The sequence below is a fragment of the Zalophus californianus genome, chromosome 1, assembly GCF_009762305.2.
Source record: "Zalophus californianus isolate mZalCal1 chromosome 1, mZalCal1.pri.v2, whole genome shotgun sequence".
Lineage (NCBI taxonomy): Eukaryota > Metazoa > Chordata > Mammalia > Carnivora > Otariidae > Zalophus > Zalophus californianus.
This window is the reverse complement of record NC_045595.1, coordinates 125,003,956-125,031,259: the sequence shown is the minus strand read 5'-3', so window position 1 is coordinate 125,031,259 and position 27,304 is coordinate 125,003,956. Positions and strand designations below refer to the sequence as shown.

Below are 27,304 nucleotides of genomic sequence, written 5' to 3'. Positions count from 1 at the left end.
ATTTAACTTTAAAATATGCTTGAGAACAATTAAGTAACTTAAAGTGTAGATCAAAAGATAAGAAATCTTCATGGTTACTGTTTAATTTTGTGACTCTGTAAACAAAGCCCTGAAGTATCCAATATATGTTTTTTCATTTGGAAATGCAACTGTGACAACAATTCGCTTTGTGTAGTGGTAGGAGGCGTGGGGTGAGGTAGAAAGAATTCTGAGAGCTGCAAGATATGGTTTATAAGCACTGATTTGCTGTGTGGCCATGAGCAGGTCATTTCACCTGCCCAAGATTCCATTTCTTCATCAGCAAAATAAGATTAGATTTGAATATATTAAAAGGCTTTCCTCCTACAATTCTGAGTTATAGTTTTAGAAATAAAATGTGAAAATCTAAAAATTAAAAACTGACCAACAGAATTAAAGAGGTGACCAAAGTTAAAGGGAAAAGAATTTCTTTAAACACCTAAATAGCCTCAGCCTTGTAAGTAAATAGAAACTTGGATCACTATTATAAAAGAACAGAGCAACGTTTGCAAAGAAACAGAACAAAATTCGAACGGTCTCTCAGGATGTCCATGAATTTGGCAGGATGATTGCATTTATGTTTCAAAAAGAAATGTGGCTGAGGTGCTTGCCTGGCTCAGTTGGAAGAGCATGTGACTCTTGATCTGAGGTCTTGAGTTTGAGCCCCACATTGGGTGCAGAGATTACTAAAAAAACAAATAAACTTTTAAAAAGTGTTGCCAAAGGTCTGTGAGGTACACCAAAATATTTTTTTTAAGATTTTATTTATTTATTTGACAGAGAGAGACACAGCGAGAGAGGGAACACAAGCAGGGGGAGTGGGAGAGGGAGAAGCAGGCTTCCCGCCGAGCAGGGAGCCCGATGTGGGGCTCGATCCCAGGACCCTGAGGTCATGACCTGAGCCAAAGGCAGTCGCTTAACCAACTGAGCCACCCAGGCCCCCCGAGGTACACCAAAATATTACTTCCCCTGCCTTTATATTCCTGCCACAGCAAATGAATTATTATTTCTACAAACAAATTAGATTAAAGAATTTAGATAAGTATAGACATGTCTTCATGGACTGCACTTGTAAAGATAGCAAGTTGTATCATGATCACTTTACCAAAAAAGCCTTATTTTTCTAATGCTTTTGGTTCTGTATGAGCCATACTTTATGTCAACAAAGAATCAGAAAATAATTATTTATTCCCTAACAATGATTAAACTAGAAGAGACTAGAAGAAGAGTTGGTGTGTCATAAATATTGTTGACTTAAAGTAGCAAACAATAAAAATTTTAGGAAAGGAAAGAAAAGAAAAAAGGGAAGGGAAGGAAAGGAAAGGGAAGAAAAGAAAGTAAGAGAAAAGAAAAGAAAAGAATCAGGATGCCACAGTGCCTGGAAAAGCTTTCAATGGTGAAGTCCATTTGTAAAAAGCTGCCTTCTATTTAGGTGACTTTCAGCTAAACTGTCTAAGCTTTTGTAATGCGGTGCAGCAAGTGGGAAAAAAAGATAATTTTGAATTCTTCATTAAATGTGCAATAAGATACAATCTTCCATTTGTTCAATCAACAAATATTTATTATGTACGTATTGTATGTCAAGCACATTCTGAATATATAGCAATGAACTAGGTATACAAGATGCATTCTCTCACAGAGTTTATATGCTAGTAGAGGAAGACAGATACTCCTGAAACGTATGTAAGTAAACATCACTGTGATGAATGATATGGAGAGATTAGAAATAGATATATGACTGGGGTGGGTGGTTACTTTAATTCATCAGAGAAGGTTTCTTTGGGAACAGACATTTAAGCTTTGATCTGAGTAACATGAAACACAATGAAGGAAATATTCCAGTGCAACTAGTACAAAGGCTCCGAGATGGGAATGTACTTGCTAAATTAGCAGAACAGAATGAAAGCAAGGTGGCTGGAACATAGTAGAAAATGGAGGAAAGTTGCAATGAATTTTCAGAGGGAGCAGAAGCATAAGGGATGTGTATTCTATTCTAGGTGTTATGGGTAGCCCTTGAAAGGTTTTAAGCGGAAAAGTGGATCTGATTTTCATTTAAAAGGATGATTTGGACTGCTGTTATATGAGGAAGAAATTGTAATAATGTAGACAGGAGATCTTGGGGCCTGGAGGAAGTTATTGTCATGGATATGCAAAGAGGTGGAACTTTGAAAGAAAGAGTCCACAGGACCTAATGATGGATTGGAGGATGGGGGGTAAGTGAAAGAAAGGAGTCAAAGACAACTTGTAAAGTTCTGTCCAACCAGATAGATCGGGGGTGGGGGGGGTGGCGCATATACTGGAATGGGGAAGACTAGAAGGGGCTATTTGAGGGAATGAAAATGCAGAGATTTGTTTTGGCCTTAATTTTAAGATGCAAATTAGACAATTCAAGTAGAGATGTCACATAGACATTTGGGTCTACAATTTTAAAATTCAGGGAGTCTGTAAGGGCTAGAGTTGTAATGCTAGGAGTTAAGAGCATTTGATGGAATTTGAAGCTATAAGACTGGACAAATCACCTAAGGAGAGAATGTAGTTGGAGAAAACAAGTGGCTCCAGCTCTCAGGTGGAATATAAGAGGAAGAGCCAACCCAGAAGACTGAGAATAAGTGGCCAGCAAAATAATAAGAAAATAGAAAGAGCATGGTGTCATAGAAGATGAGAAAAACGTGTGCTGAGAGAGTGTCACCTGTGAAGAGTGCTGCTGGGAGGTCTGGCAGATGAGGGCCTAGAGTCAGCACCAGGAAAGTCATGGAGGACCAGTACAAGAGCCACCTTTTTAAAGTTTTTTCTTTTTTTTTTCTTTTTTTTTTTTATTTGAATATAGTTGACACATAATGCTACATTAGTTTTAGGTGTACAACATAGTGATTCAACTTCTCTGTATGTTATGCTCTGCTTGCCACAGTGTAGCTACCATCTGTCACCATACAAAACTATTACAATATCACTGACCATATTCCCTATTATTTCTTTGTACAAGAGCGATCTTAATGGAATGGTAGGGACTGAAGCCTGAAGAGAGTGGCTTGGGAAGAGACTATGTGATGAAAAAACAGATGCAGAGAATATAAAAAATTATCTTCAGTCATTTTGCAGTGAATGGGAGAAGCAACAGGGGTTAGTGGCAGGAAGATGTGGAGGCAAGGGAGTTTGCTTGTTTGTTTTTCTTAAAAGTATTGCTACGTTAGTGTGCATATCAACAGGATTAAGCAAGAAAGGAAGAGGGGATATGGAAAGGTGATAATTGCAAGAGCACAGTCATTGAGAGGATGGAGACATGGGATCCAGACAAAAGGTTTTCGCTTTTGAAAAAGCAAAGGGATTTCCAGGGATGCTGTTTGTATAATTACCTCACCTCTTCTCTTAATTTATGTTCCATTACATAAATTATCTCATTTGATTCTCACATAATTCTCGCATATCCAATCATTCCCATTTCCAGAGGAGGAAAATAAAGTTTAGAGAAGTTGGATAATTTCTCCCAGAACACTCAGTTAATAGACAATAAATCTAGAACTCAAACTTTCTTGCAACTCCAATATGAATGCTCTTTCTACTACATAATACCTTGATGAAACCACCTTTCTAAAACTTTCTCCAATGCAACGTGGCAGATATTCACAGTGTATCACATACAAAGAAGGACATTGCTTTAATGCCATTATTCCGATTTGGTGACTTAGTGATCAGTAAATTGTTTGGTAATTTCAAGTTTGAAATTCCTGGAATCTGCTCATGTGGAAGTTTAATGTCCAATGTCTACATCATTGTTTTCTGAATTGAATGACTGCTAGAATATAACAAGGCCCCACTTATACTTGCAACTAACTAGCTAATGAACTAAATCTAAAATCTAATGCTTTTCTCAACAAAAATTTGGTTCAGATACTTGCTAACCAGAAATTGCCAATTCATTTTGTTACCATTTTAAATGGAGTTCTAGGCAATAAAAAGGCAATAAAGTTAAATGCCTGGTTATTAAACTAAAAAAAAAAGTAGGGGAAATACAAATTCCAATAGAATGATGGTGCAGTGCAGAGGAATTTATAATCCTATCATTCAAAAGGTATGGAATTTGACATTGGAAGTCCTGGGTTCAAGTCTTAGATAGGGTAAACTCTCTTGGCTATCTCTTTCAAGTTGCTCAATCTTTTGGTTTCCTCATTAGTAAAAATGAGGGCAGTAATGCTATGCAAAAGAGTTGTGAGAAGCATAGGATAATCCGGTGAGATAACTTGGTAAACTTGGAGTACCTGTTGGCTGCTATTATTATTTATATAGTACTACATAGTGTGTTTTATTTCGTATTTTTTAACAAGCTTTGTGAGCCAAATTTACTCTCCCTTCTGATAATGATGAACTATTCCTTATGGGGTACTTGGATAAAAAAGAAAATTGCCTGCAGAGGTACACCTTTCATTCTGCCTATTCTAAAAAGCAAATCTCTTGAAACTGTCTCAGTCACATTTTTCCACAGAAGCATGTCCATTATTGCTACCATAGTACTCACTTCAGCCACCCACTCATTTGAATGACAAATGTGCATTGAGGGCCTGTTATATTCCAGGCTCTGAAGGAACTAGACATAGGCTAGTAAAAGGATTGTGACACATTTCCACTTCTCCAGTAGTTCACAGTGTAGTAAGAGAGTGTCACCTCTGTATAAATTTTTTTATCTATACATCTCTCCTCCCCATACTCCACCTCTATCTCCAGCTATGAGCTCTAGAATGCCAAGACCCTGTCTTGGTCATCTTTAGTTTCCTTTATATTACTTATTACAATTTGTTGCTCATAGTAGGTGTTTAATAAATAATTATTGAATTGAAGAAATATTTTTAATGTATTTTTAAAAATACCAAGGTGTACTAGTGGACTAACACGCAAGATGGTTTTTCTCATAATGTTTCTCTGGTTACATTTAACAGCAAGTTAAAATTAGATCCTTTTCTTTTTTTTTTAAGAAAGAAAACCATAGCAACTGTGATGTTGAATGTTTCAGAGAGCACATTTTTAAGGATTTTCTTTTTCTGAATTGCCTATGTTTGAGGTGCCTATTTTAATCGAAATTCTAATAAATAATTTGTAGTACTAATAGCCATATAAACCACTGATTGTATTGGTGAAGCAATGGAAACTAACACATAGAACAGAATGCTTGATAAAATGCTTGAAGAAAAAAATTAATGTGTTGAAAATTCACTGGATATATTTAAATGGTTACTCCCTGGAAATGGTTGAACATTAACCTCTCTTTGTTTCTTATACCTGTATTGAGTATAAAACCTTGGAAATTGTTCTAATGTTTCATATAAATATTTGCCAGAGATCTTTTTTTTTTTTAAGGCATGTCTCTATGAGGAAATCAGTTTTACAATGCTGTCTTCTAAATTAAACAATGGGCATTTTTACAGAATGTTATCAGTGAATACTTCTTTGACATATATAATGATTGTCTAATAGTTTTCTCTAAAAGTATTTTTATTGAAGTAATGATTAAAGTATAACTTAGTGCCTCAGGAACACTGACTAATGTCATGTTAATCAACTTGACTTAAAAACATGAAGAGGTTGATAGTTTAAATCTAGTTGGTACATGATTCACTTGAACTATCAAAGAAGAAAATGTACTTTATACAGGGTCAAATTTAAAATAAAATTTTTAAAAACTAGCAAAACATCTCAGAAACAACTTTTGCACAGTTACAGGCCATATCTTTATAAAAATCTAATTTTGTTTCTCTTAAAATGTGTAAATTAGCCTTTGACTCACAGCATCCACATTGATCAACATCTATTGAATGCTTACTCTGTGCAAAGCACCAAACTAATGTCAAGATAAGTAAAGCATATTTCACCTTTAGGGAGCTTATTGGGAGAAATAAGTCATTCATGCATAACTGCAATGTAGAAAATAAGTGGTTTAAATACCATAGGTATTCTGAGGTGGGAGAGATGGATAACTTCTAGCTAGGTTTGGACAAGTAGAATGAGGTGGGAACAGTAAGATGGAGAACTCTTAGCAGGCCTAGAAACCAGTATCTTTTGGAAGTAACAAGAAGTTCAACTTGACTTCAGAGCAGTTTATAGAAGGAGTGCTAAATAAGTCTGGAAATATGCACTGGCCTAGGCGGTGAAAGGCCTTGAATTCCAGATTATTTGAGTGGAGTTTTATAATTTTTTTAAAAAAGTTGTAAGGGAGCAGTTGCATAACCCTTCTGTAGATATGCAACAATTTTTATAAAGAACAGGCTCTAAATCTGAAGATGAAGTCACCTGATTTGTAACCAACATTAATAAATATTGATTGGGTTCAGCCATACTTTTTCAGCCTGCACATTTAGGCTGCTTTTAGACATTAGGATATTTATTCTGGGTTTTTGAGGGGGCCTGAATTGTTTCTTGTCTAAATTTGGAATAATTAATCTTCCAGATGTTTGAAAACTAAACATCTGCCCTCAAACTTACTCCTTCTGAGTTCTCTGTGTACCATGTACACTTTTCCCTCCTTTATTATTGTTTCTTATACAAAACTCATGATTATGATTTCTATAAATAGTTTAAGGACTGATGCAGAAAATACTCAGATGCCTATTTCTTAAAAACAATAAAACCTTCCTTCTTGAAATGAAAAAGGACTTGGGAGGGAAGATTGGAGTGGGGAATTTGAAGGAAAAAATGGATAGAGGGAGGAAGAGAGAGAAGGGTGGGGCAGAGAGAGAAAGGGAGGGAGAGCAATTATCTTCTAGAAGAAATGGTCATAAAGATAAATTTATACATGTATATTTTTCTAGAAGTGTGAAATAAATGCAGAAGAAATAGGTAATGCTGCTATAGATGCCAAAAATGTTACTAACTACAACCAACTATAGATATTCTGATACATTTTAATGATTGATTCTTGAAAGTGGAGAGTTTAGAAAAGATACCTGGGAGATACCATGAAAATTTTGGAGTAGATCCCAGCAATTCCTGTTTATATTTTGCAGTCTATTGTAAGAATGAATATGAATCCTTAAGATCAAATATTTGGAGCTTTAAACGAGTTTCAACGGCCTCACATCTCTTTTGCTTCACAGATAGCATTATACCAAGAGGGGAACATAAATATAATTTCTATAGTATTTGTAAGAATCCATCTTTATTTGGAACTTAGCCACATTGTGTTTTATAAATTTTCCTGAAAATTTCATAGAACATTTAAAAAACCATTTAGTGCATATGTGGGGTGTCAGAGTTGTGCTACTTCCATTTCTGCATCTCCTCTATTGAAAGAAATACTAGTATAGCTGTGTCTCCCTAGTGTCCATCCACCAGAGATCCTAATTCAAGGACCAAAGTTAACCTTTACTCAACCCAAATCCTATATGGTATAAGATCAAATATAAGCTAGAGTGATGGCTAAGACAGTTTTCCCCTCACCACTCTGACTAGCCACATCAGTGGTCCAAAAAATGTATTGGATGCCAGCCATAATTCTAAGAGAAGAAAAGAAAACAGAGCCTTGCAAAAAGTAATGTTGTATTGATGGGTCCTGTGATTCCCAGTCATGGTTATTTTCTTCAATATTGAGAATAATACAGACTGGCAAAAATTTTATTTTTTTTAGGTATTTTCCCCGATAGACACACAACTCTAATATGTCAGTATAAATCATTGGGAAAATATTCTAATATTAAACTTTTGCAAATTAACATCCAAGACTGCTATTATTGGAATTATTGAAACTTGATCTTTCCTATGAGATCTGGACCATCACAGTAGGGTTTTTGATATGTCCATGTTTGACCTAAGCCCTTTCTGGTGACACAAATGTACAATGGTAGAGGGAGAAAAGTGCCTCAAGGCTACAGCCATATATACAGTTTTGTTTCCTCCTTCATTTTCCCTAAGAATTACCAGGTCATGGGCACCTGGGTGGCTCAGTTGGTTAAGCGTCTGCCTTCGGCTCAGGTCATCACCCTGAAATCCCAGAATGGAGCCCCACATCAGGCTCCCTGCTCAGTGGGGAGTCTGCTTCTCCCTCTGCCTTTCACCCTGCTCGTGCTCTCTCACCCCTCTTGTGTGCTCTGGCTCTCACTCTCACTCTCTCAAATAAACAAATAAAATCTTAAAAAAAAAAAAGAATTACGGGGTCAAAATTCAGGGTGTTTTAAAGGTTTTCTATAAGCAAACTGCTGTCTTTCAAACAAACAAGTAAACAACTTCAATAAAATCATAAGTTTTGAGAAGCTACTCAAGACTTTATCTTCAGTCCGGTACTGTCCTTGTGGTAGATGAGAAGAAGCAAGAAAGTTAGCTTTTATGTCATTGTTATCCTATTGTCATCCTCAGCCCTTCTTGCATTTTCTCTCTGTGTTCTGATGTAAGTCTGCCATTAGCTGCAAAGAATAACACGCTAATAGAGGAAGAGAGTGGAGAAGGCTAGGAGTAGTGAGTGGAAGTCTTAGGGAGGAAATAGCAATCCAGGTTGTATTATACAGAGATTAGAAAAACTAATGACCAACAGCATGATATGGGTAAGTAACTTAACCTCTCTATCTATTAGTTTCTTTGGAAAATGTGGTTCTTATTCCTATATGCCCTACAGAGTTGTTTCTAGGACAAAAGCTGATGGGTAAAAGAGTCTTTAAAAAATAGGGACCAACCATACTACATAATTATTAAATCTTAGGACATTTTATATTTTGAAATTAATCTAGCATCAGAGATAGTATATAGTATGCCTTTGAATCAAAAGACCATTGGTTATTACATTTTTTGAACAGTAATGATTTAAGAATGTCTCATCTTTATGTAAGTACAGCATTGATACCATTGCTACAAAAATATTAATACAGTAGACTCAAGATGAATAAGTGGCTCCACATTAATGTGAGGTTGAAGGTCATGTTCTTCTGCTATCAAATCAGTTCTGAATAATAGTTATCTTTAAAGCTGTTTAAACTTGAGATTTTCATTACTAATAGAAGAAATAAATAGAGGAAACATTGTATTTACAACATTTCTAGAAGCTTTTCAAAGGAAGCAGCTGTGGTTTCTTTAGCCTCCCAAGTCTATTATGCAGGTTAGCAGTGTTTTATAATGAGTTCTAGACCACCTGCCTTTCCAAGGAAATTAATATTGAGATGGATTTTTTTGTCTTTTTTTGTCCTCAGTGCCTATGTATAAGGTTTTCCTATTCAGTGAGTTTGGACACCCCATAAAAATGTTCATTCAGTGTTGTTCAGCTATAGATTATTATTTGTAAAGACATTGTCTAAATGTGTTTTCAACAAATCCTTGGTGAGTTTTGAGATTGAAACATACACTTCTCTAGTAAAACTGTCGGCAGATAATGTACATAGAGTTTTACTTTAAGGTAATAAATTCCCATAATGAATAAAAAAAGTGTTTCAAATTAATTTGACTGTAGTTTTAAACCATTGGAACTTCAAAATGTTTTAATTATTTTTCTTCTTCTCACCCTTACAGGAGTTTCAGCGGGGGGAATCAATGGATTCAGGAAGCAGTAGGAATTTGGAGACTACAGTGAATAGGGTCTGTCCTGATCAGCTTGTTCCAAAGATAAACACAAGCAAGAAAATGTCTACCTTAGCAAACCAACCAAGCATCCTGGAAATGTCACAAGAGGTTAAGAAAAGCTGTGGAGATAAACAGGTAGAAATCACAGTTGAAAGAATAAAAATGGTGAAGAGCATCAAAGAAAAACAAAGTAATGGTTTAGAGAAAGTGGCCTTTAAAAGGAAGGCAGAAAATGAAGAAAAGCCAGCTGGAAAGAAAGAGGCAAAGATAACAGAACTTGACAGCACGTTGATCACCATGCCTCTGCCTCACATTCCCTTAAAAAACATCATGGATGTGGAGGTGAAGTTGGTCTACATCGATGAAGAGGATGTGAGCTATGAGTTTGTAGAGTCCATCATGTCCACTGGGATTCGACCAACGCGCCGAGCTGCTGAAATAGTAGACCCTTTGCATGTACCTAATTTCAGCTTTCTGCCTCAGATTGACAAATGGCTTCAGGTAGCCTTAAAGGATGCTAGCTCTTGCTACAGACAGAAGAAATACGCAGTGGCAGCCGGACAGTTCAGAACAGCATTGGAGGTACGGGATTAAAGAATATATAGATTGGTGAGAGGAAAGTGTGAAATGGAAAGTGTGATTACATTGAGCAGCTCTGATCATACTAATAAACAGTGATCATAGAGTGAAAATATTGAATGATATCAGGATTATACAATTGCCAGTTTATATAAAGCAAGTAAGATACACCCGCAAATTATATGTCTGTGTGCACCTGACATATAGAAATCACCCCAAAAGCATACCTCATGCTTTTTCTCTGTTAACAAATGCTACAGTGAATGGTAACATATAAAAATGTGGTTGGTTTTGTAATTTAGGTGTATACCTATAAAAGCCATAAAGTTTTAGTACAGTGGTTGGGGGTAGAATATAGATTCTCTCTCTATAATGAGTATATGAATTTTCCCCTTCTGATAGGTAATGTTCATAATTAAATGCAACCATCTTTACTGTTTAGCATGGGCTGATAATTTGTGCCTGATATTTATTGAAAACAAAATAACACCATTTTACTTTACATCAAACTTCACTTTCCTTCCCATCGTAGTGAGCTTTATAAATAATTATTTTTCTCTCTGCAAGCAGGTAAATTGGTCAGTATTGTTTATGACATAAAGAAATAGCCCATGGACTAAAATAAACTTGGGAATCACCACTAAAACATAAAATAGGTAGTGGGAAAAATTGTTCCATCTTATGACTCACTGAATCTATAAAAGGACCAAAGTGGGTCACTAAAAGTCATACTGACCTGACAATATTGGTTACTGCATATTTCATTAATTACAAAAAAACTTTTCTTCAATGCTTTCTATATGTGCTTGGTGGTTCCTGGAGAAAGAAAAACATGAGTTAGAATGTGGTCCTTTCCCCCTAACAATCTGGTGAGGGAGGCAAACCAGTAAACAGTTAAATAGAGATAGCGTAAAGGTGTAATGGATCCACCATGAGACAGAGGCATGAGCAGGAGTTAAGTGTGAGATATTTGTAGTAGAGATTTAGTATTGAGTAAAGTATTATTTCCACTGTTACTTGAAAGTTAAAATTACTATATCCACAATGAATTATTAATGGATAATGCCAGACAATGGTGTCCCTAAATATTTAAAAAAAAACTCGAAACACAGAAAAGGAGACCCAAAGAGATATGAAGTGATGAAGTAGTGCACAAATGGATGCATCTATAAATACTTCTGTCCTCACAAAGGGTTGTCTATGCAAAGAAGGGAAGAGTGATGCATTATGTAAACTTGTGAGCTATGTAGAAAGTGCCAAAAAATTATCCACAAACCACTGAGAGTCCTATGCTGTCCTTTGAGCTAAAGACCAGAAGCCTCTGGCTGAGGAAAGAATGCTAAAGAAAGGCTCCAGGAAGAACTCCGAGATCTTCTACTAAGGCCATTTTCTGCTGAAAAAGTTTTTTAGGGTGGGGGCCAGGGTTAAAGGTATAATTTTAAAGATGAAGAAAAAATAATCATTTTGGAAATGAAAAAAAGAAAAGCATAAAGTAAGAAAGGATATAAATTTCAAATTAAGTCTAGGTAGAAGCAAAAACTATCTGTATTAACTGGAAGAAAATATCTGTTTTTTCCATAAAACCCAATGTTCAAAATTATAAAAAATTTGAGTCTGGTTTTAATAACCCCGAGATATTACTGTACTAGAAAATATTTTTGTTCTGACTCTCTCTTGTGTTCTGTCTCTCTCTCTTTTTCTCTCTCTCCCTCTTTCCTCCACCTCTCTCCACTCCTCCCCCACCCCCCAGCAAAGGTTTTTAGGAAAGTGTTGGATGCTGACACTAATTACTGGTAATTAACAAAGGTAATTATTTTGAGACCAAAACTTAGCTTAGACATCTGGCCTAGCTTTTGTCTAATTATCTTGGGAGTTAACTTTGAAATTTTACCTAGAATATCTCTGAATAAACCAGAGCTGCTGGGAATAGAAAAGATTTTTAACCTCTTTAATCCTTTCTTCTCATAAATTTAACTTTTTCAATACTGGCTGTTTATAGGTATTATTTAATGCATCTCTCGCTTTTCATTAGGTCCTAACATACCTTAAAGTAGGGTAGAATGGATGACAGAGACCAAGGCATAATGTTAAGGATCACACCTGAAAGACAGATGCATCAGTAAATATTTGAGTGTATGTAAGCTAGGATTAGGTTTGGCTGCAAGTGACAGAAAACCCAAAATAACAGTGTCTAAAGCAAGGGAGGATTTTGTTTTTGTTTTTGTTTTTTTCCACATAAATGTAGGTAGTCAAATGCTGGTATGGTATGATCATCAGAGCTCCAGATTCTACTTTGTTCCTCAAGATGTGGCTTTGACGTCATGATCCAAAATGGCAGCTCCTATTGGTGTCTGAGCACAATTCACAGAGGCTGCACACACCATTCCCATTTTTTTTCCATTGACGCAAATTTAGTAATGTGGCCACACCACCCTACAAGAGAGGCTGAAAACTGTGGTCTTTATTCTGGATGGCCCTAATATTCAGGGGTTGTGTTAATAAGAAGAAGAGAATGGATATTGAAGGATAACTAGCAACTTTCCCATAGAGTGCTTATTACTTGGAAGTCCTTGTGAGGATATAGAATCCTTGCTAAATGGGTGGTACAAAGTCGGCTATAGTAGTTCACAGAACACTGGTTGTGGTTAAAGATAGAACCACAGAAAAGAAACAAAAAAACTGGGGAAAGGCTCTGAAGATTAATTGACATAACAATTTTCAATGTTTCTAATAACCCCATTAGAAATATTCTACTTAGATGTTAGTTTCCTTGTACTATTGACAAATTATTAGCTCCTTTTGTTTTCATAACATGGTCACTAACTAGACAGGTAAATTTATGCAAATATTTTAGAATGATTAAGATAAAATGGTAAGCAATGATTCAGAAGACAACAATTTAGCTTCCAAAAAGCAGTCAACTTCAATCTTTTAGGATTTCAGGAACAGGAAGCATTTATTTAAATGGGCTTGATGAAATAATTTATTTTTTATGCTTTACTTATACTATATAAAGTTGAACCAGTTATGGTTCAACTCTGTGAACAACTCATCCATTTTTGTTAAGTTTTATTAAAATCAGTCATTATTTGCTCTTGGGTTTGTATTCACATCAGAAGACATACCAATAGGGCAAAAGGTATAAGCTGAAGGTAAAAACACATTCATATTAAATCACATTTGTGTACACGGGTCCTTAATTTTTAAAGGACAATTTTTTTTTCTAAAGTGATCAAAGACCGATGATAAAGCGCACAGGAAATCATTTTGATAAAACATAAATCTTTGCTTTATAGGCAGATTACTTAAAAGGTAAAGAAGGAAAACCTTTCACAATCTCTTATCAGGAGCAGACCAACAGTCCAAGAAAACTGTCCTTCTGGCAGATGAAAAATATTAAGTTCTAGTTTTTCTTAAGGATAAATACATTGATCATATCAAAGCTTATTTAAAAAACTTATAAATTTATTTAATTTTATCCAACTTGATCACACAGAAAATTACTTTCCCAAGGTTCCTTTTCCTTAATCTTTCTAAAACTTTTTTAGATTCAGACTTTTTCCTATTTTTTTCCTTCTTTTCTACCTCTCTTTAGGGTAAAATTACTCTTTTTCCTCAACAAAAATGCATCTCCATTCCTCACTGAAAACACACATCCTACTTTCCCTACCCTTATTATTTCTAGTAGTTTTAATTATATATTAGAATTTTTCACCCTTTAAAACCTTAATCTTAGTAAAAACTAAGTAAGCAATTGTGAACTGTTACATCAGCATTCTTCAGATTGGCAAATTTACATTTTATGATTTCTAGAGACATATGCTTCCTTAGAGTACAATTTATTCAATGTGGCATAAAATATGTTTACTGATAGATCCAAATATCTTTAGTTCCTTTGTAAAAAGGAAACCAAAAGAGGATAAACCTATGTTTAGTAATTAATGTTTCTATTTTATCTTATTTGGAAATGATCTGGGTATTTAATGAATTTAACTTAACTCATCATTGAACGTTTAGCAAAATTTTCAGCTTTCAGGTTACTATAAAGATTTGGGGAAACTATTTGAAAAGTTCACCTAACAACTTTTTATCCTACCTGACATAGGAAAGATGTTAAAAGTTTGAAGCTGATGGCCAAGAAACAATTCTTGAGACATCTTTGGTGCACAAAGGTGGTTTCATTAAAGCATGGGGACAGGACCCGTGGGCAGAAAGAGCTGCACTGGGGTCATGAGGAGTGGCCCATTATATACTTTCAAGTTGGGAGGGGGTTAGGGGTAGTATAAGCCTCCCAGGTATTTTTGGAAGTAGGGTTTCCAGGATCCTGAGGGGGCTAGCTATTGTTAGGAAAGGTCATTTATTACTGTTTACTCATGAGACCCTTCAGATGTATGTTGGTGGGTCATCTATTGGGGGATGATCGCCAAGACATATATTGGGCGGGGGGATGTAGAGATAAAGGAAGTTTCCAAAGGAATTTTTATATGTTAAGGTAGACTTACAGGATCCTGGGGGTTGGCTAAGATTTCCTTTTGCCCTTAGCAAAGTATCAACATCCAGGCGGTTGAGTCCCTAGAGGAATGTCACTCTGCCTGTTTCAAGGAGTTGTCAATGGGCTATAGGTAGTAAGGAAATTTAATGATTTTTCTTTTGCCCTTGTTTCCCGCATCACTACCTACATGTATTTAATTTACTTGTTCTTAACAATTATGTTTAGATTACCCACAAAAATTTCATAAGACATTAGACAAAGTCAGTCATCCTAAGTTATTTTTTTGGCCAACACATTTTAATAGAGATAATAAGAACTTATTTGATTAGTAAACCCAAGTAGAATAAAAGTTTTATGTTTAATGCTAATAACACTAAAGATATGCCTTAAACTAGCTTTTATGTACTAGAGATTATAACTCTAATAACTTTAATTTGCCTTAGATTAGCTTTTATTTACTAAAGATTAATCCTAGATCATGTGAACTTAAAAATCATTTGGGTTAAATTTTTATATTTCTGAGAGTTTTTGAATACCCAGTCCTTATAAGCCCTTGCTTTTAAACCAACTAAATAGAGCTCTTTTACAAATTAATTTTGACAATATCCATCCAGCGGTAGAAAAATATCACATATCTACAATACACATATATAGACATACATAAACACGCAGACAGACATAGAGACCTTATAGTTTCACTTAAAAATTTTAACCATAAAACAGGCACAATAATGTAAAATTCATTAGTTATAAAAGAACAGTTGGAATAAATTAAGTTTATCTGCTCATATGGCTAAAGTTTTTTCTGCTAATATTTGTGGAGAAGACACTTAAAATTTGTATTTGTCCTTGACTAGTAAACTCATGGAAGCTGTGGAGCAGTTTATTAAAAAAAGAAGGAAGGAAGAAAGGAAGGAAGGAAGGGAGGGAGAGAGAGAGGAAATACCCCCCCCCCCCAATTTTTTTCCTCCAGTAAGAATTACCTCCCTGAAACTTTTACTTCAAGAGATGGCTCAGATAAGAGTTTCCATCTCAAAGGCACAGGGAAAGAATCTAAGTTCCTCCAAGAAGGACTTTGGTTTCCTAAGGCCAATATGTACAAGTCTTTTGAGATAAATGGGGGAGATTTTAGGATTGGTTAAAAAGGAATAGATGAACCTTGAGCTGCCTCTGGAGCTGCATTTTTTAGTGCTGCAAAGATATGTGAGATAAGGACAGTTGTTCTCAATTCCTCAAAGAGTTGGCTCACAGCCTAAACGACACCAAGGGTTGATCGACCAATTTAACTACACTATCTTTTTTAGTAAATTCTTTTTCAAAGCCTTCAGAAGGTTTTTTCTTTCTCTCTGGGTATAGAGTTTCATTTTGGCTTAGGGGAGGAAACCTAAAAATAAATTCTTATCAGGCTCTGCAATTGGGCCAATTTTTGACCACAGAGCTACTTTGTAGCTGTTAGCCAAGACAAACAGTAAATACTTCTGACAGTACTGAACAACCCCTTATACTTACAAGGTGTCCCCAAAGAAGGTGCAAAAGATATTTTAATTTCCTCTCTCTACCCAGTACTACAGACAGAGAGCTGGGAAAGCTGAATCTACTAAGAATTCTCACCCTTAGTTGGCTTCTGCCAGTTTTTCCAGGATCCCATCTGCAGGTTCTGACTGGGGTTTAAAATGGAGAGTGTAGCTCTGATATTTACTAGAATTTGGCAAGGTTATTCATTAAATTTAATTTTAGTTTCCTTTAGCTGTTTAAGGGAATAATGTAGCAGCTTACCAGGAAATGAGTGAGTCCCATCAATCTGGGGAGGGGTCCATATGGGGGCCTTCCTTGGAAGGTAGATATGGGAGCATATGAGTAGGTATTAAAGAATTTGTATAGGGCCTTTGAGGACAATCTGTTTTCCAGTGTCCCAGATGATTGCAATTGAGACATCAGTTTCTGGACCAGTGTTTTGATGATGGATTTTTAGGAAGATATAATGGAAGAGACCTAGGTGTTGTTGAGATACATTTTGTGTCTTTAATTTTTCATTAGCCTTTTGTAACAAAACTTTCAATAAAGTTATTTTAGAGTCTTGAAGCCTTTTGGAAGCTTCTATATACCAATTAAGATAGGTATCCTGTTCTGTTTGATTTGTGAGGCCTAGCTTTTAAGTGTACTTCTTAAATAAACAATTTTATCTAAATAAGACCATGATGGTCATTGTAATTCTAGGTTGTTTTTAGTAAGATTGTGCCATTTTTATAGATATTTATAGCTTCTGTGTCCATAGTTCTTAGACATAAAATAAGCTGTATGCTAGAAGGTGGAACACTTAACTCTCTGGATTTTAAGGATCCCATTTTTTACCATTCATTCATTCATTCATTCATTCATTTTAGCTTAGCCTTTGGGTCTCTCAGAGCCAAATTAATGCCTGAAAAGGATGTGCTGCTGGGCTAAGAACTGTGTGATGTTTTACAGTATACCTCATTGCACAGAAATTTTCTTGAAGTTGGCAGATGACCCTAGTGTCAATCTAACCCATTCTGGATAACTAACTTATCCTTCCATGGGAGTCTTTGAGTTACATAATGAGTGCTCTAACAGTATTTAAGTGTTTGACTCTTGCCCACCAATTTTTGTGGCTTTTTTAGTTTCTAAGATTCCCATTAGCAGTTAGCATTTACCTCATGTGTACATTACATACCAGCAAAAACCAACAAACTGGGGACTGGGGAAAGGATTGAACCAGCAAACTTCAACAAATGGAGACTAGTTTCATGTTGACTGGTTAAAGGTTATATTCCTAGAAGGCTGAAACTGCAATTAGCTTAGGTATTAAGTCGATCTGCTGACATGGGGCATAGCACAACTGATTCCATTTGGGGCCTGTTATCTCTTTTTTTAACAGATGGGACTATTATTCTTTTGTTACTAATGAAAAAACTAAGTGACAGGTTGAATAACTTGCTCGAGGGACAATAGTTAGAAGTGGTAGAACCAGAAGGTGAACCAGGGTGGTCTGGTTCCCCAATAAACCACTATGCCTTTGCTACTCCAAGTTTGTTGGAAACACAGAATTTTGGATTGTGCCAGGAAAGCTATCCTTGTGCACACTGTAGTTTGAGGAGCATTGTAATCTGGTATGTCAACATTAAACGATTTGCCCTTCAGTTGAAACTTCAGTTTGCTTTTTTTTCCTTAACTTAAAATGCTCTATGGTCAGGGCTCCTGAGTGGCTCAGTCAGTTAAGCGTCTGCCTTCAGCTCAGGTCATGATCCCAGGATCCTGGAATCAGCCCTACATCGGGCTCTCTGCTCAGCGAGGAGCCTGCTTCTCCCTCTCCCTCTGCCTGCCACTCTGCCTATTTCTGCTCTCTCTCTCTCTCTCTCTGTCAAATAAATAAATAAAATCTTAAAAAAAAATGCTCTATGCCCTCACTAATTTCATAAGAAAGAATTTCCTTTTAAGAGATATTTCTATAACAATGGTTTAGAATTTTTGAATTTCAAGGACCTGTAAATTAAAAAAAAAAAAGTTGGTGGAGGAGAGGATTTACATTGTATTTGAATTTTGCAAGAACATTACAAAAATTACAATCTACTATCATCATTATTTTATAAAAATACAGAGCAGTTTAATGCCAAAGGGATAGAAAATAGAAAGGGCACACTCTCAGGGGGCACCTGGGTGGATCAATTGGTTAAGCATCTGACTTTGGCTGAGGTCATGATCTCAGGGTCCTGGGATCGAGCCCCACATGGAGCCCCACACTCAGCGGGGAGTCTGCTTGTCTCTCTCTCTCTCTCTCCCTTTCCCTCCACCCCACCCTCTAGGTCATGCTCTCGCTCTCTCTCTCTCTCTCTCAAATAAATAAAATCTTTTTAAAAAAGAAAAAAGAAAGGGTACACTCTCAGAATGAAGAATATTTTAAAAATAGGTTATATATTAATTTTATGAAAAGTTAACTAAATTGTCTTTATTTTTTTGTTTCCCCTTGAATCAGTAAAGCGTTGGTCTGAGAACCCGCTTTTGGGAATCACTGTTCTAGAACACATTCCCTTTATGGTAAATGGTATGTATCCAGATGATTGAACCTGCACCAGGGCCTTCTTATGTGATTACTTCCAGTGTAATGGAATTTGGTATGAGGCAGGTCCATTTTGGAGCCCATCCAGGGGGGTTTATTTAATGAAGTAGCAAAGATATCTCATTATAGGGCAGCCTCACCTATAATTGCTCTGCTGAGAATAATTCTGTAGCAAATCTCTAGGGCATGAAAATGTGGACATCCCAGAAAGCTTAATTTAAATCAATTCTAACACAAGATAGTTCTTAGTGCAATATAATCAAGAAATCGAGAGTTCACCAAACTCTCGGAGTGCCTGTGCTGTCTTTAAACATCTGTGGATTTGCATATGGATTTAGTATGCATTTCTTAAACTCCTGCTGGGATCCAGGCCCTCTTATTCAAATAAGCAGGGCAACAAACCTCAAAGGCAGATATTATCAATTCCATTTTACAGATAAAGAAACTGATATTCTAAAAAGTTAACAAAAGTTTGAAACAACTTACAGTACCACAACGAGTTTGTGGCAGGGCTGAGATTGAATTCAGGTGCCCTGATTTCATATGTGGAATTCCTTACACTATTGCTTTTTACCTTAAAATCTATAAAAATTGTATAGGAATATTATTAAAAAGCAGATTCTGATGCGTTATGTCTTTGATGGGGCACCAGATACCTTATTTCAAATAAGCTCCCAAACTGCTGGTCTAGGGATTTATGCTACACCACGTTCACAAGTGCCTGCCACTGTCCCTCTAGCAAATTAGAGGTACCCACTTTCATATATGTAGTTCACATAGCCATAGGTGGCCATGTGGGTCCAGAGCTGTGACAGAACACTGAATCTGTGTTTGATGCCATTTCTGGTTCCTAAATGCTATGTGACTTTGAGCAACAAACATCCTTTAACTCCTTAGAACACTGTTAAGTAGGAATGATAACTAATGCCCAACCACAATGTACTTCCACATAGAACTGCTTGTTGAAAAATGTGATGAATTCTAAATTCATGTACAAGTTGTCGTTATACTTCTCAAGTACCTCATTTCCCTGAACAGTATGTATGTAACCTAAAACTCTAGTACTCCAAAAGATTTTGCCTAACTTAGTGTTTATCATTATTGTTTTAATCTGTATCCTTTTCCCCTTTAACATTAAAAATTTATAGCCTTCTTTTAACAATACTTGAAATTCAAAGAAAGGGGCCAAAATAATGCATGTTTTCCACTCTGTTCCCCCTTTCAGAACCAGTGATCTAAATCAAACATTATTTTGAACTATTAACTGCTTCCTGCAAAAAATACAAACTTTCACTTAAATGCACAAATTGTTATGCTAGAAATACTTCATTTTTTTTCTTAGTTGTCAGGTATAAACTGACTGTTGAACTTCATTGTTCAGGATTAAACATTTCAGTTTTTAACTTGATTGTTGCCATCTTTGTTCTATTCAGGGACACCATAACTAATAAGTATTTAATGATAAAAGATATTTTTATACCCTAGCAAATTTACATAGCAGGAAAACACAAAAGAAATACCTCTCTTAACCTCAAAAATAAAATAATAAAATTAGATACATCCCTATAATTAAACACTAGTTAAATAAGACAAATCTCTAGAAAAGCAGGATTTGCCATTATAAGAAAAAAAAGTATAATAATACCACTAACATTTACTAGCTGTTTCAGCCTGTCACAGTCCTAAGTGCAGGGGATACAAATACAAGTAAAAGTTAGTTCCTGCCCTCTGGGAACCAGAGATTATAAACAAAGAATAGGGCCTGCTGCCTGCCTTCTAAGACTTCATTTGCATTTTCAGGTTATGCATTTTTAAATTTTAATTTAGTGTGTTATTGTTTATATCCTTAAAGATTTTTTTTTTCTGAAATGTGTCTTTTAAGTGGACATTTAGGCCTTCCTACATATTTCAGTGTAATTTAATTAACTTCAGTGGTCATCAATCCCAACCCAGAGGAATCAAAAAGATTAAAAGATTTAAGCTACACAAAGGAAAGTTGATGATTAAAGGAACACAATATTTTTCAGGCTGAGAATTATTAGAAAAGATAGGGGAAATGGGAAAAATGTCTAAGGCCATCCCTCTATTTGATGGGCCCCGATTATTATCAAAACTTTTGATCCAGATGGCCCTGGCTCCCCTTGCACACCTGAGTCATCTGACTCCTGCTAAGCCCCGCTTCCCTTTCCTTCATAAGAGCTGCCATTGACACAGTAAGGAAAGGAGCAGCAATTCTGGTTTGCACACAGCACCCGTAACAAGGAGAGCTTGTGGGGAGGCATGTAGGGAAAATCAAAAAGGAGAAGAGTGGGACAGGGGGCAAGTGAGGCTTACAAGGCAGGCATTTACTATCTCAGTAAGAACTTAGTTTTCCCATAGTGGTGGAGTATAGGGGGGAGGGGGGAGTAGGAACATTTTCAATAAGGAAGACTATACTATAATTTGTATCACTTTACAAATGAAAGAAAAATTATATTCCATATAAAAATATTATGAACCTCATAGATTCTTGACATAATTACAACCAACTAGGGAAGCTATTAAATACACACACACACACACACACACACACACACACACACACACACACAGAGATGCCTAAACCCACCCTCAGAGAGTCTGATACAACTGTGGAGTTCAGACAATGACCATGCCTGGGGCATTAGTATTTTTAAGTTCCCAGGTCATTTAATTGAGCAGGTAACAGCTGAGAACTGCTGGCATAGAAAATGCCCATCACTTTCTTCCCCTTTAAAATCACCTATAATAGGTATTAACCCTTATGTGTTTTTTTAAAGGGAATTAAGAGAAGTAATATCTAAACATTCTAAGACTATTAAAAAACATCAAGAAACATTTAAATATCCTTATCATGAAAATGTATTCCTTGGAAATTTACACTCCAACATTCCATGTTGAGGTTTACACACACACAAAGATGATTCTTATCCAAATATTAGATAATGTTGCCCAAAATTTCTCCCACTGTCCAACTTTCCAAGTTTATTGCAAGGCTTCCAAAGCCAAATAAAGTTAAAAACGGCAATCCTCTGTCTTTTTCTCCATGCCTTTCCAGCCTTCACACACAATACATTGTGATGTTCAGATTCTGCGGGTGCTGAGTAGATGAGATCCACTTGAATTTGTTCACAGAAATGTAATGCAGAGTGTGTTTGTGATTACTCTTTTGATTCAGATTATCTAGAAGAACGGCAGGGGAAATTTTTTATTTCAACCTCTAGTTATTTGTTTAACTCTTCTGTTGCCTCATTTGACATTCAAGAAAATAGAGAAGGCTTTGTTTCCACCTGGAAGATGATGCTGTTCCTATCAGAGAATAGGATATAGTTAGGTAGGGGGTAATAAGAAAGAGAAATAGATTTTCATTGTACTGTCTCAGTGTGGTGTCCTTGTTTTATATGAATCGTTATGAGTACCTAGAACATGGGATTCAAACATACTTGAATGCCACTGTCAAAGTATATTTTATATACAGAAATAAACGATTTCTGGAGTACTTGTTTTAATCGATGATGATGATGATGATACCAATCTATGAGTAAGTAATTATTGATTTTTGTGGGGTAATTTATACCAAGAAGTCAACCACAAATTATTAGGTGTCACTTTCTCACTACTTATTTCAATACACATTTTACTTACCATGACTCAAGTATTGCTTTTAAAGGAAAGCAGCCAGGGGGATGAGGATAGGAGAAAACCAGAAAAAGAAAACTCCAGGGCAAATAGGAAGGAGTGGAGTGCTGCCAGGGTAGAAAGTGTAGGGTGGAATGGGGAGAAATGAAGCTGGAAGAGCTGACGGCTTGCCAGGGGGACACGCATGCCTTTTCAAGATATTGGACATTATCCAGTAGGCAACATGGGGCCTCCCAAAAGGATTAATATGGAGAACAATGGAGTCAGATTTTTGTTCTTGCTATATCAATCTAATGTATATAGAGAGCAAAAATAGTGTTCAGTCTCTGGGTTATAATCTATTACTGGGTTGTGAAATCAATTTAATGGGTTGTGCTTATCATTATGCTTAAAAGAAATAGAAATAGAAAGAAATAGAATAGAATAGAATAGAATAGAATAGAATAGAATAGAATAGAATAGAATAGAATAGAATAGAATAGGAATGCAGTACAATAGGAAATATTAGAGTTCATAGAATATTGGAAGGTAAGTATTATGTTGTGAAATTTTGGTTTCTGATATATATCTAGGTGTGTATATATATATGTATATATACACACCTATAAATATATATAATATATAAATATATATATACCTATATATACCTATATATACATATATATATACCTATAAAAATATAGATAGGAAGAAGAGAGAGAGTGTGTGCTCTCTAGCTGTGTGTGTTGGGGGGCAGGGAAAGTGTCCTGGTTGTGATGTAACATACACTTATTAACCATGGAACTTGGTCAAAAATAATTGAAAGCCACTGGTTTAGCGGCAGATCTGAGAGGGAAAAGACTAGAGGCCATTTGGAGGTTATACCTGTGATAATCTAGGTGAGAAAAGTAAAGGGCAGATCCAGGGGAGCAATAGTTAGTACAAAGAAGAGAAACCAAAGTAAAGGGAGGAAGGAAGGAAGCCAGGAAGCAAGGAAGGAAGGAAAATTTTTACACATTGGTGGCAAGTGAGAAACAAGCATTTTCTAAGGATCAAAGTGCCACCAGCTCAGAAACATGAGCACATTTAGAGGTAAATGGATAACTGCAATTTGGGACATTTTTTGTTTGAAGGCAGGTGGCAAAGCAGCACATTTGTTGGATAGAGTCATGTAGGAAACACAGAGGAGAGTTTACAACCAAAGACAGGTATATTGAAGAATCATCCATACTTGATACTCTTGAGGTGCAACAAGAAAGAGGGTTGAGGACCACCTGGCTGGCTCAGTCAGTAGAGCACGTGACTCTTGATCTTGGGGTTGTAAGTTCGAACCCCACGTTGGGCATAGAGTTTACATAAGAAAATAGATATGAGAAAAGAATTCTGGAGAATTTGAGCAATTAAGAAAAAACTATCAAATTAAGAAATGAGACTAAATTAAGAAGGAACTCTAAGAAGTAACTCCTCAAGGCCAGGAGGCTTTGAGAAAATAGCTAGTTACAGAGTTTCTAGAGGTAGCATTAAGAGTGAAAAATAATCTGTTTTGCTGTCAAGGGTCTATGGAGAGAACACTTTTAATGGTTATCACCATGACTCGACTTGGAAACCTTGCTTCCTCAAGAATGGGACTAGACACACTCTAGTTTAGCAAGGCTGGGGAAATAGTTTGGACCCAAAAGTTAGATTAACCATGTTCACATATCTCCTATTTAGAATGTGGACTAAAATTTAGCATGCATAATTTTTACCTTGAAATTTCACACACTGGAAAAATTAGTCTTTGGGCTCATTATATGGTTGAGTATATGTTATAATCTCAATTACCTCTGTTAAAAGAATAAACCATTATCTCAAACTGACACCTGATTTCATTATATATTCAAGTGAAAGCTGTGCTAAGAAAAAAAAAATTGGCTTATTTCTAAACAAAACAGAAGTGAGATTGAAAGGGAAAGTGGGCACGGTGTCCAAAATACCAAAACCTTCCCCTTGAAAGGAAGAGGAGAAATGGAACAATAGTTCAAAGGGAATGTAGAGTGATGGGCTGATTTTCAGTTTTGGAATATGAACACTGGAAGTGGTATGTGGGTGGCACAGTCAGTTAAACATCAACTCTTGGTTTGGTTTTGACTCAGGTCGTGATCTCAGGGTCATGAGATGGAGCCCTGCGTTGGGCTCTTATTCAGCACGGAGTCTGCTTGAGAGTCTCTCTCCCTCTGCCCCTCCCTCCGTGAAAGAATGAAAGAAAAAAGAAGAGAGAGAGAGAGGAAAGAGGGAGGGAAGGAAGGAGGGAGGGAGGAAGGAAGGAAGGAAGGAAGGAAGGAAGGAAGGAAGGAAGGAAGGAAGGAAGGAAGGAAGGAAGGAAGGAAGGAAGGAAGGAAGGAAGGGAAAGGAAAAGAGAAAGGAAAAGGAAAGGGAAGGAGAAAAGAAAAGAAAAAAAGAAAAGAAGGAAATGAACACTGGACGTGATTATATTGGAAAAGCCCATAGAGAAAGAGAGAGAAAATGATGTTAATAAAAGGATGATTGAAGATGTGAGATCCCCAGGGAAGTATGAAAGGATAGGGGAGTGGAGACAGATGGAACACGAGAAAACCTGTTTCACTAAGATAAGAAGGGAAGAGTTGTTATGGATGGAGGGTAGGTTGAAATAATTCTAGGCTCAGATTTTTTAATTGAGTTGGAAGCAGTCGAAGGATCTGAGACTTCAAACCAAAGATTGGATAGACAACAGAGACAAATTAGAAAAGGGCTGTATAAGACTAAGACAGAGGATTCAGGGCCTCTCCAAGGAAGAGGGACCCTGAATCTATAATGACAACAAACAGCAAAGTTATATGATTTTCTGCAGTATGCCTGTGAGAATCCAAAAGTTTCGACTCAGACGTGAGGTTTTGATGACATGGACACAAGGGCAGAACTATTGTGATTAATGATGAGAGAATGGTTGCAGTGGTGGGCTGTGGGTCTGGGCTGGATAGGAAAGAACAGAAGAGAGCTCTCAGATTGATAGAGTGTGCACTGGTGGAGGGACTGATGGCCAGAGGAAGGGCATTTGGGACAAGAGAGTGAAAGAGCTGAAAGGCTAGGAGGTTTGGTCAAGTAGTAGTACTGGAGTATAAGATTTGAGAAGTTAAGTTCCATGGGATTGTGTTGCTAAATTAGAAGAATTGAGGAGTTGAGGAGTTAAAAAATAAACAAGTGAAAGACCAGCATATTAGATGTCGTCTACAGCTGGATGTCACTTAGGGTGACATTGGAGCAAAGAGCAAAGAGGAACCATAATCTAGGTATAAACTCTTAGTAAATGTGGGGAAGTCATCAGGAGTTGGTAGATGGCAGAATTGGAGAGGATAGAATAGCTAGATGCGCTATTCTGGGGTCCTGAGCTGAGGGGACAGGAAGGACAAAACTGTGCGACAGGGGCTGGAGGGTGGGCTGAGGTTGGGCTTCTTAGAGGGCCTGATTTAAATGGAAGAGTGTGGAAGAATATTCAACCTCTTGATTAAGGGTATGGTGTGATTTGTTTACAAGAGGAGGGACCATGTACAGGAGAGTAGGCAGCAGTGGGAGGACAGATTTCAGAGGGGAAGCCACAGAGCACCACTGGAATGAGACGTGGGGAGTGTCACAATCAAAAAGGGTTGAAACATGCTTAGGGCAGCAAGTATTATTTATCCCTCCCTTTATTCTACCGGTCAATGATCTAACCCAGGTGAAGGTCAGTACATAACCCATTTGTGTTCAGTCTTCTTGGAAAGCTCAGCAAGCCTTAGTCTGAAGGAGAAGAAAAGTGTAAGAAAACTTTTCTTCTTTTTGTTACTTGTAGCTCTCCTGTGTCCTTTCTCCTTATGGAGGTACAGCACTAATCAAAAAAAGGGAAAGAGTTATTAGAATTATGAAAACTGCTACCATGATAAATTGCTTTTATAATACACCTTTAAAGTTAGTCAGCAGGGTTATTTGTATATTTTGGCATGCTCATTTATATTTTTTGGCTTTTTCTCTTGTTTTTGATATTTGAAATATTACTGAATAATTGTTTATAAGCACTTAGAAGGAAACATATTAATACATATAGTGGTAAGCACATCTTTTTAATGTAAGAGTCACCCTAATTTACCTTGAGCATTTAAAAAATTAAAATATTGATAAGAATTCTCAGTGACTTTATTAACACACCATGTGTGTATGTACATGTGTGTGCTCTGTGCTTTTAGTATTCTCTATTTGGGATGTTTCCTAGAGCACTGGCTTTGAGATGGGCTGAGCATTATGTGTTGGCATGTAAAGTTTTAAGCACAACAAATAAATGTTTTTAAATACCAAGCAGAATGGTGAAAAATAAAAATTAATGCAACAATCAGTATTCACACTTTCCAATGCCATCATAAGGTGTGAATGTTCAAAGCTGGTAACTTCACACCAGTTGGTTCTTTTGTTCTTATTTTAATCATTTTATAACTCTAAAACTTCACTCACCAAGAGACTAGAAAAAGATACCCAAAGTAGTTTAAAGTAGCTCAGCTCTGATACTAATCTCAAATTAGGAATGAACAGAATGTCATCGTTTGTATGGGTTATGGGAGCACCAAATCAAGTATCCACTTAAGCAAAAGAAGTAAGTAAAATATTATGCTCTCTAACACCAGGGAGGTATGTCATCTTCGAGTACAGGAAGCCATCACTGGCACTAAGGGCCCTGCTCAGCATTTCTGGCTCCAACAGAGAGTTGCCCTCACAGATGCTTTAGAATTGAGTTATTATATACTTCTCTCCACTTAAGTGGCATGAACACTAAGGGTGCATTCTATAGCGAGTCCCGACTGCTAAGTGATGGATTTGGCAGAGTTCTCAGAGGGGCATCCAGAGAACATGATCTTACATGTGGGAATGTCCATTTAAGGCATCCCACAGTTGCTGCCACTGCCACCTGTTAATTTAGGCTGTCAAAGAAAGAATATGAAAAAATGAAA

The 27,304-nt window shown here is 36.5% G+C and overlaps 1 protein-coding gene across 1 annotated transcript in view; it reads left to right on the top strand.

The window, feature by feature from the left end:
* The window catches only part of SPATA16 (spermatogenesis associated 16), a 222,759-nt gene that overhangs the window by 15,315 nt on the left and 180,140 nt on the right, over positions 1 to 27,304 (top strand). The window contains exon 2 of the mRNA XM_027585794.1: positions 9,496 to 10,128. Coding sequence (XP_027441595.1) covers positions 9,517 to 10,128 — 612 coding nt within the window. The 5' untranslated portion in view covers positions 9,496 to 9,516. The remainder of the gene's footprint in view (positions 1 to 9,495; positions 10,129 to 27,304) is intronic.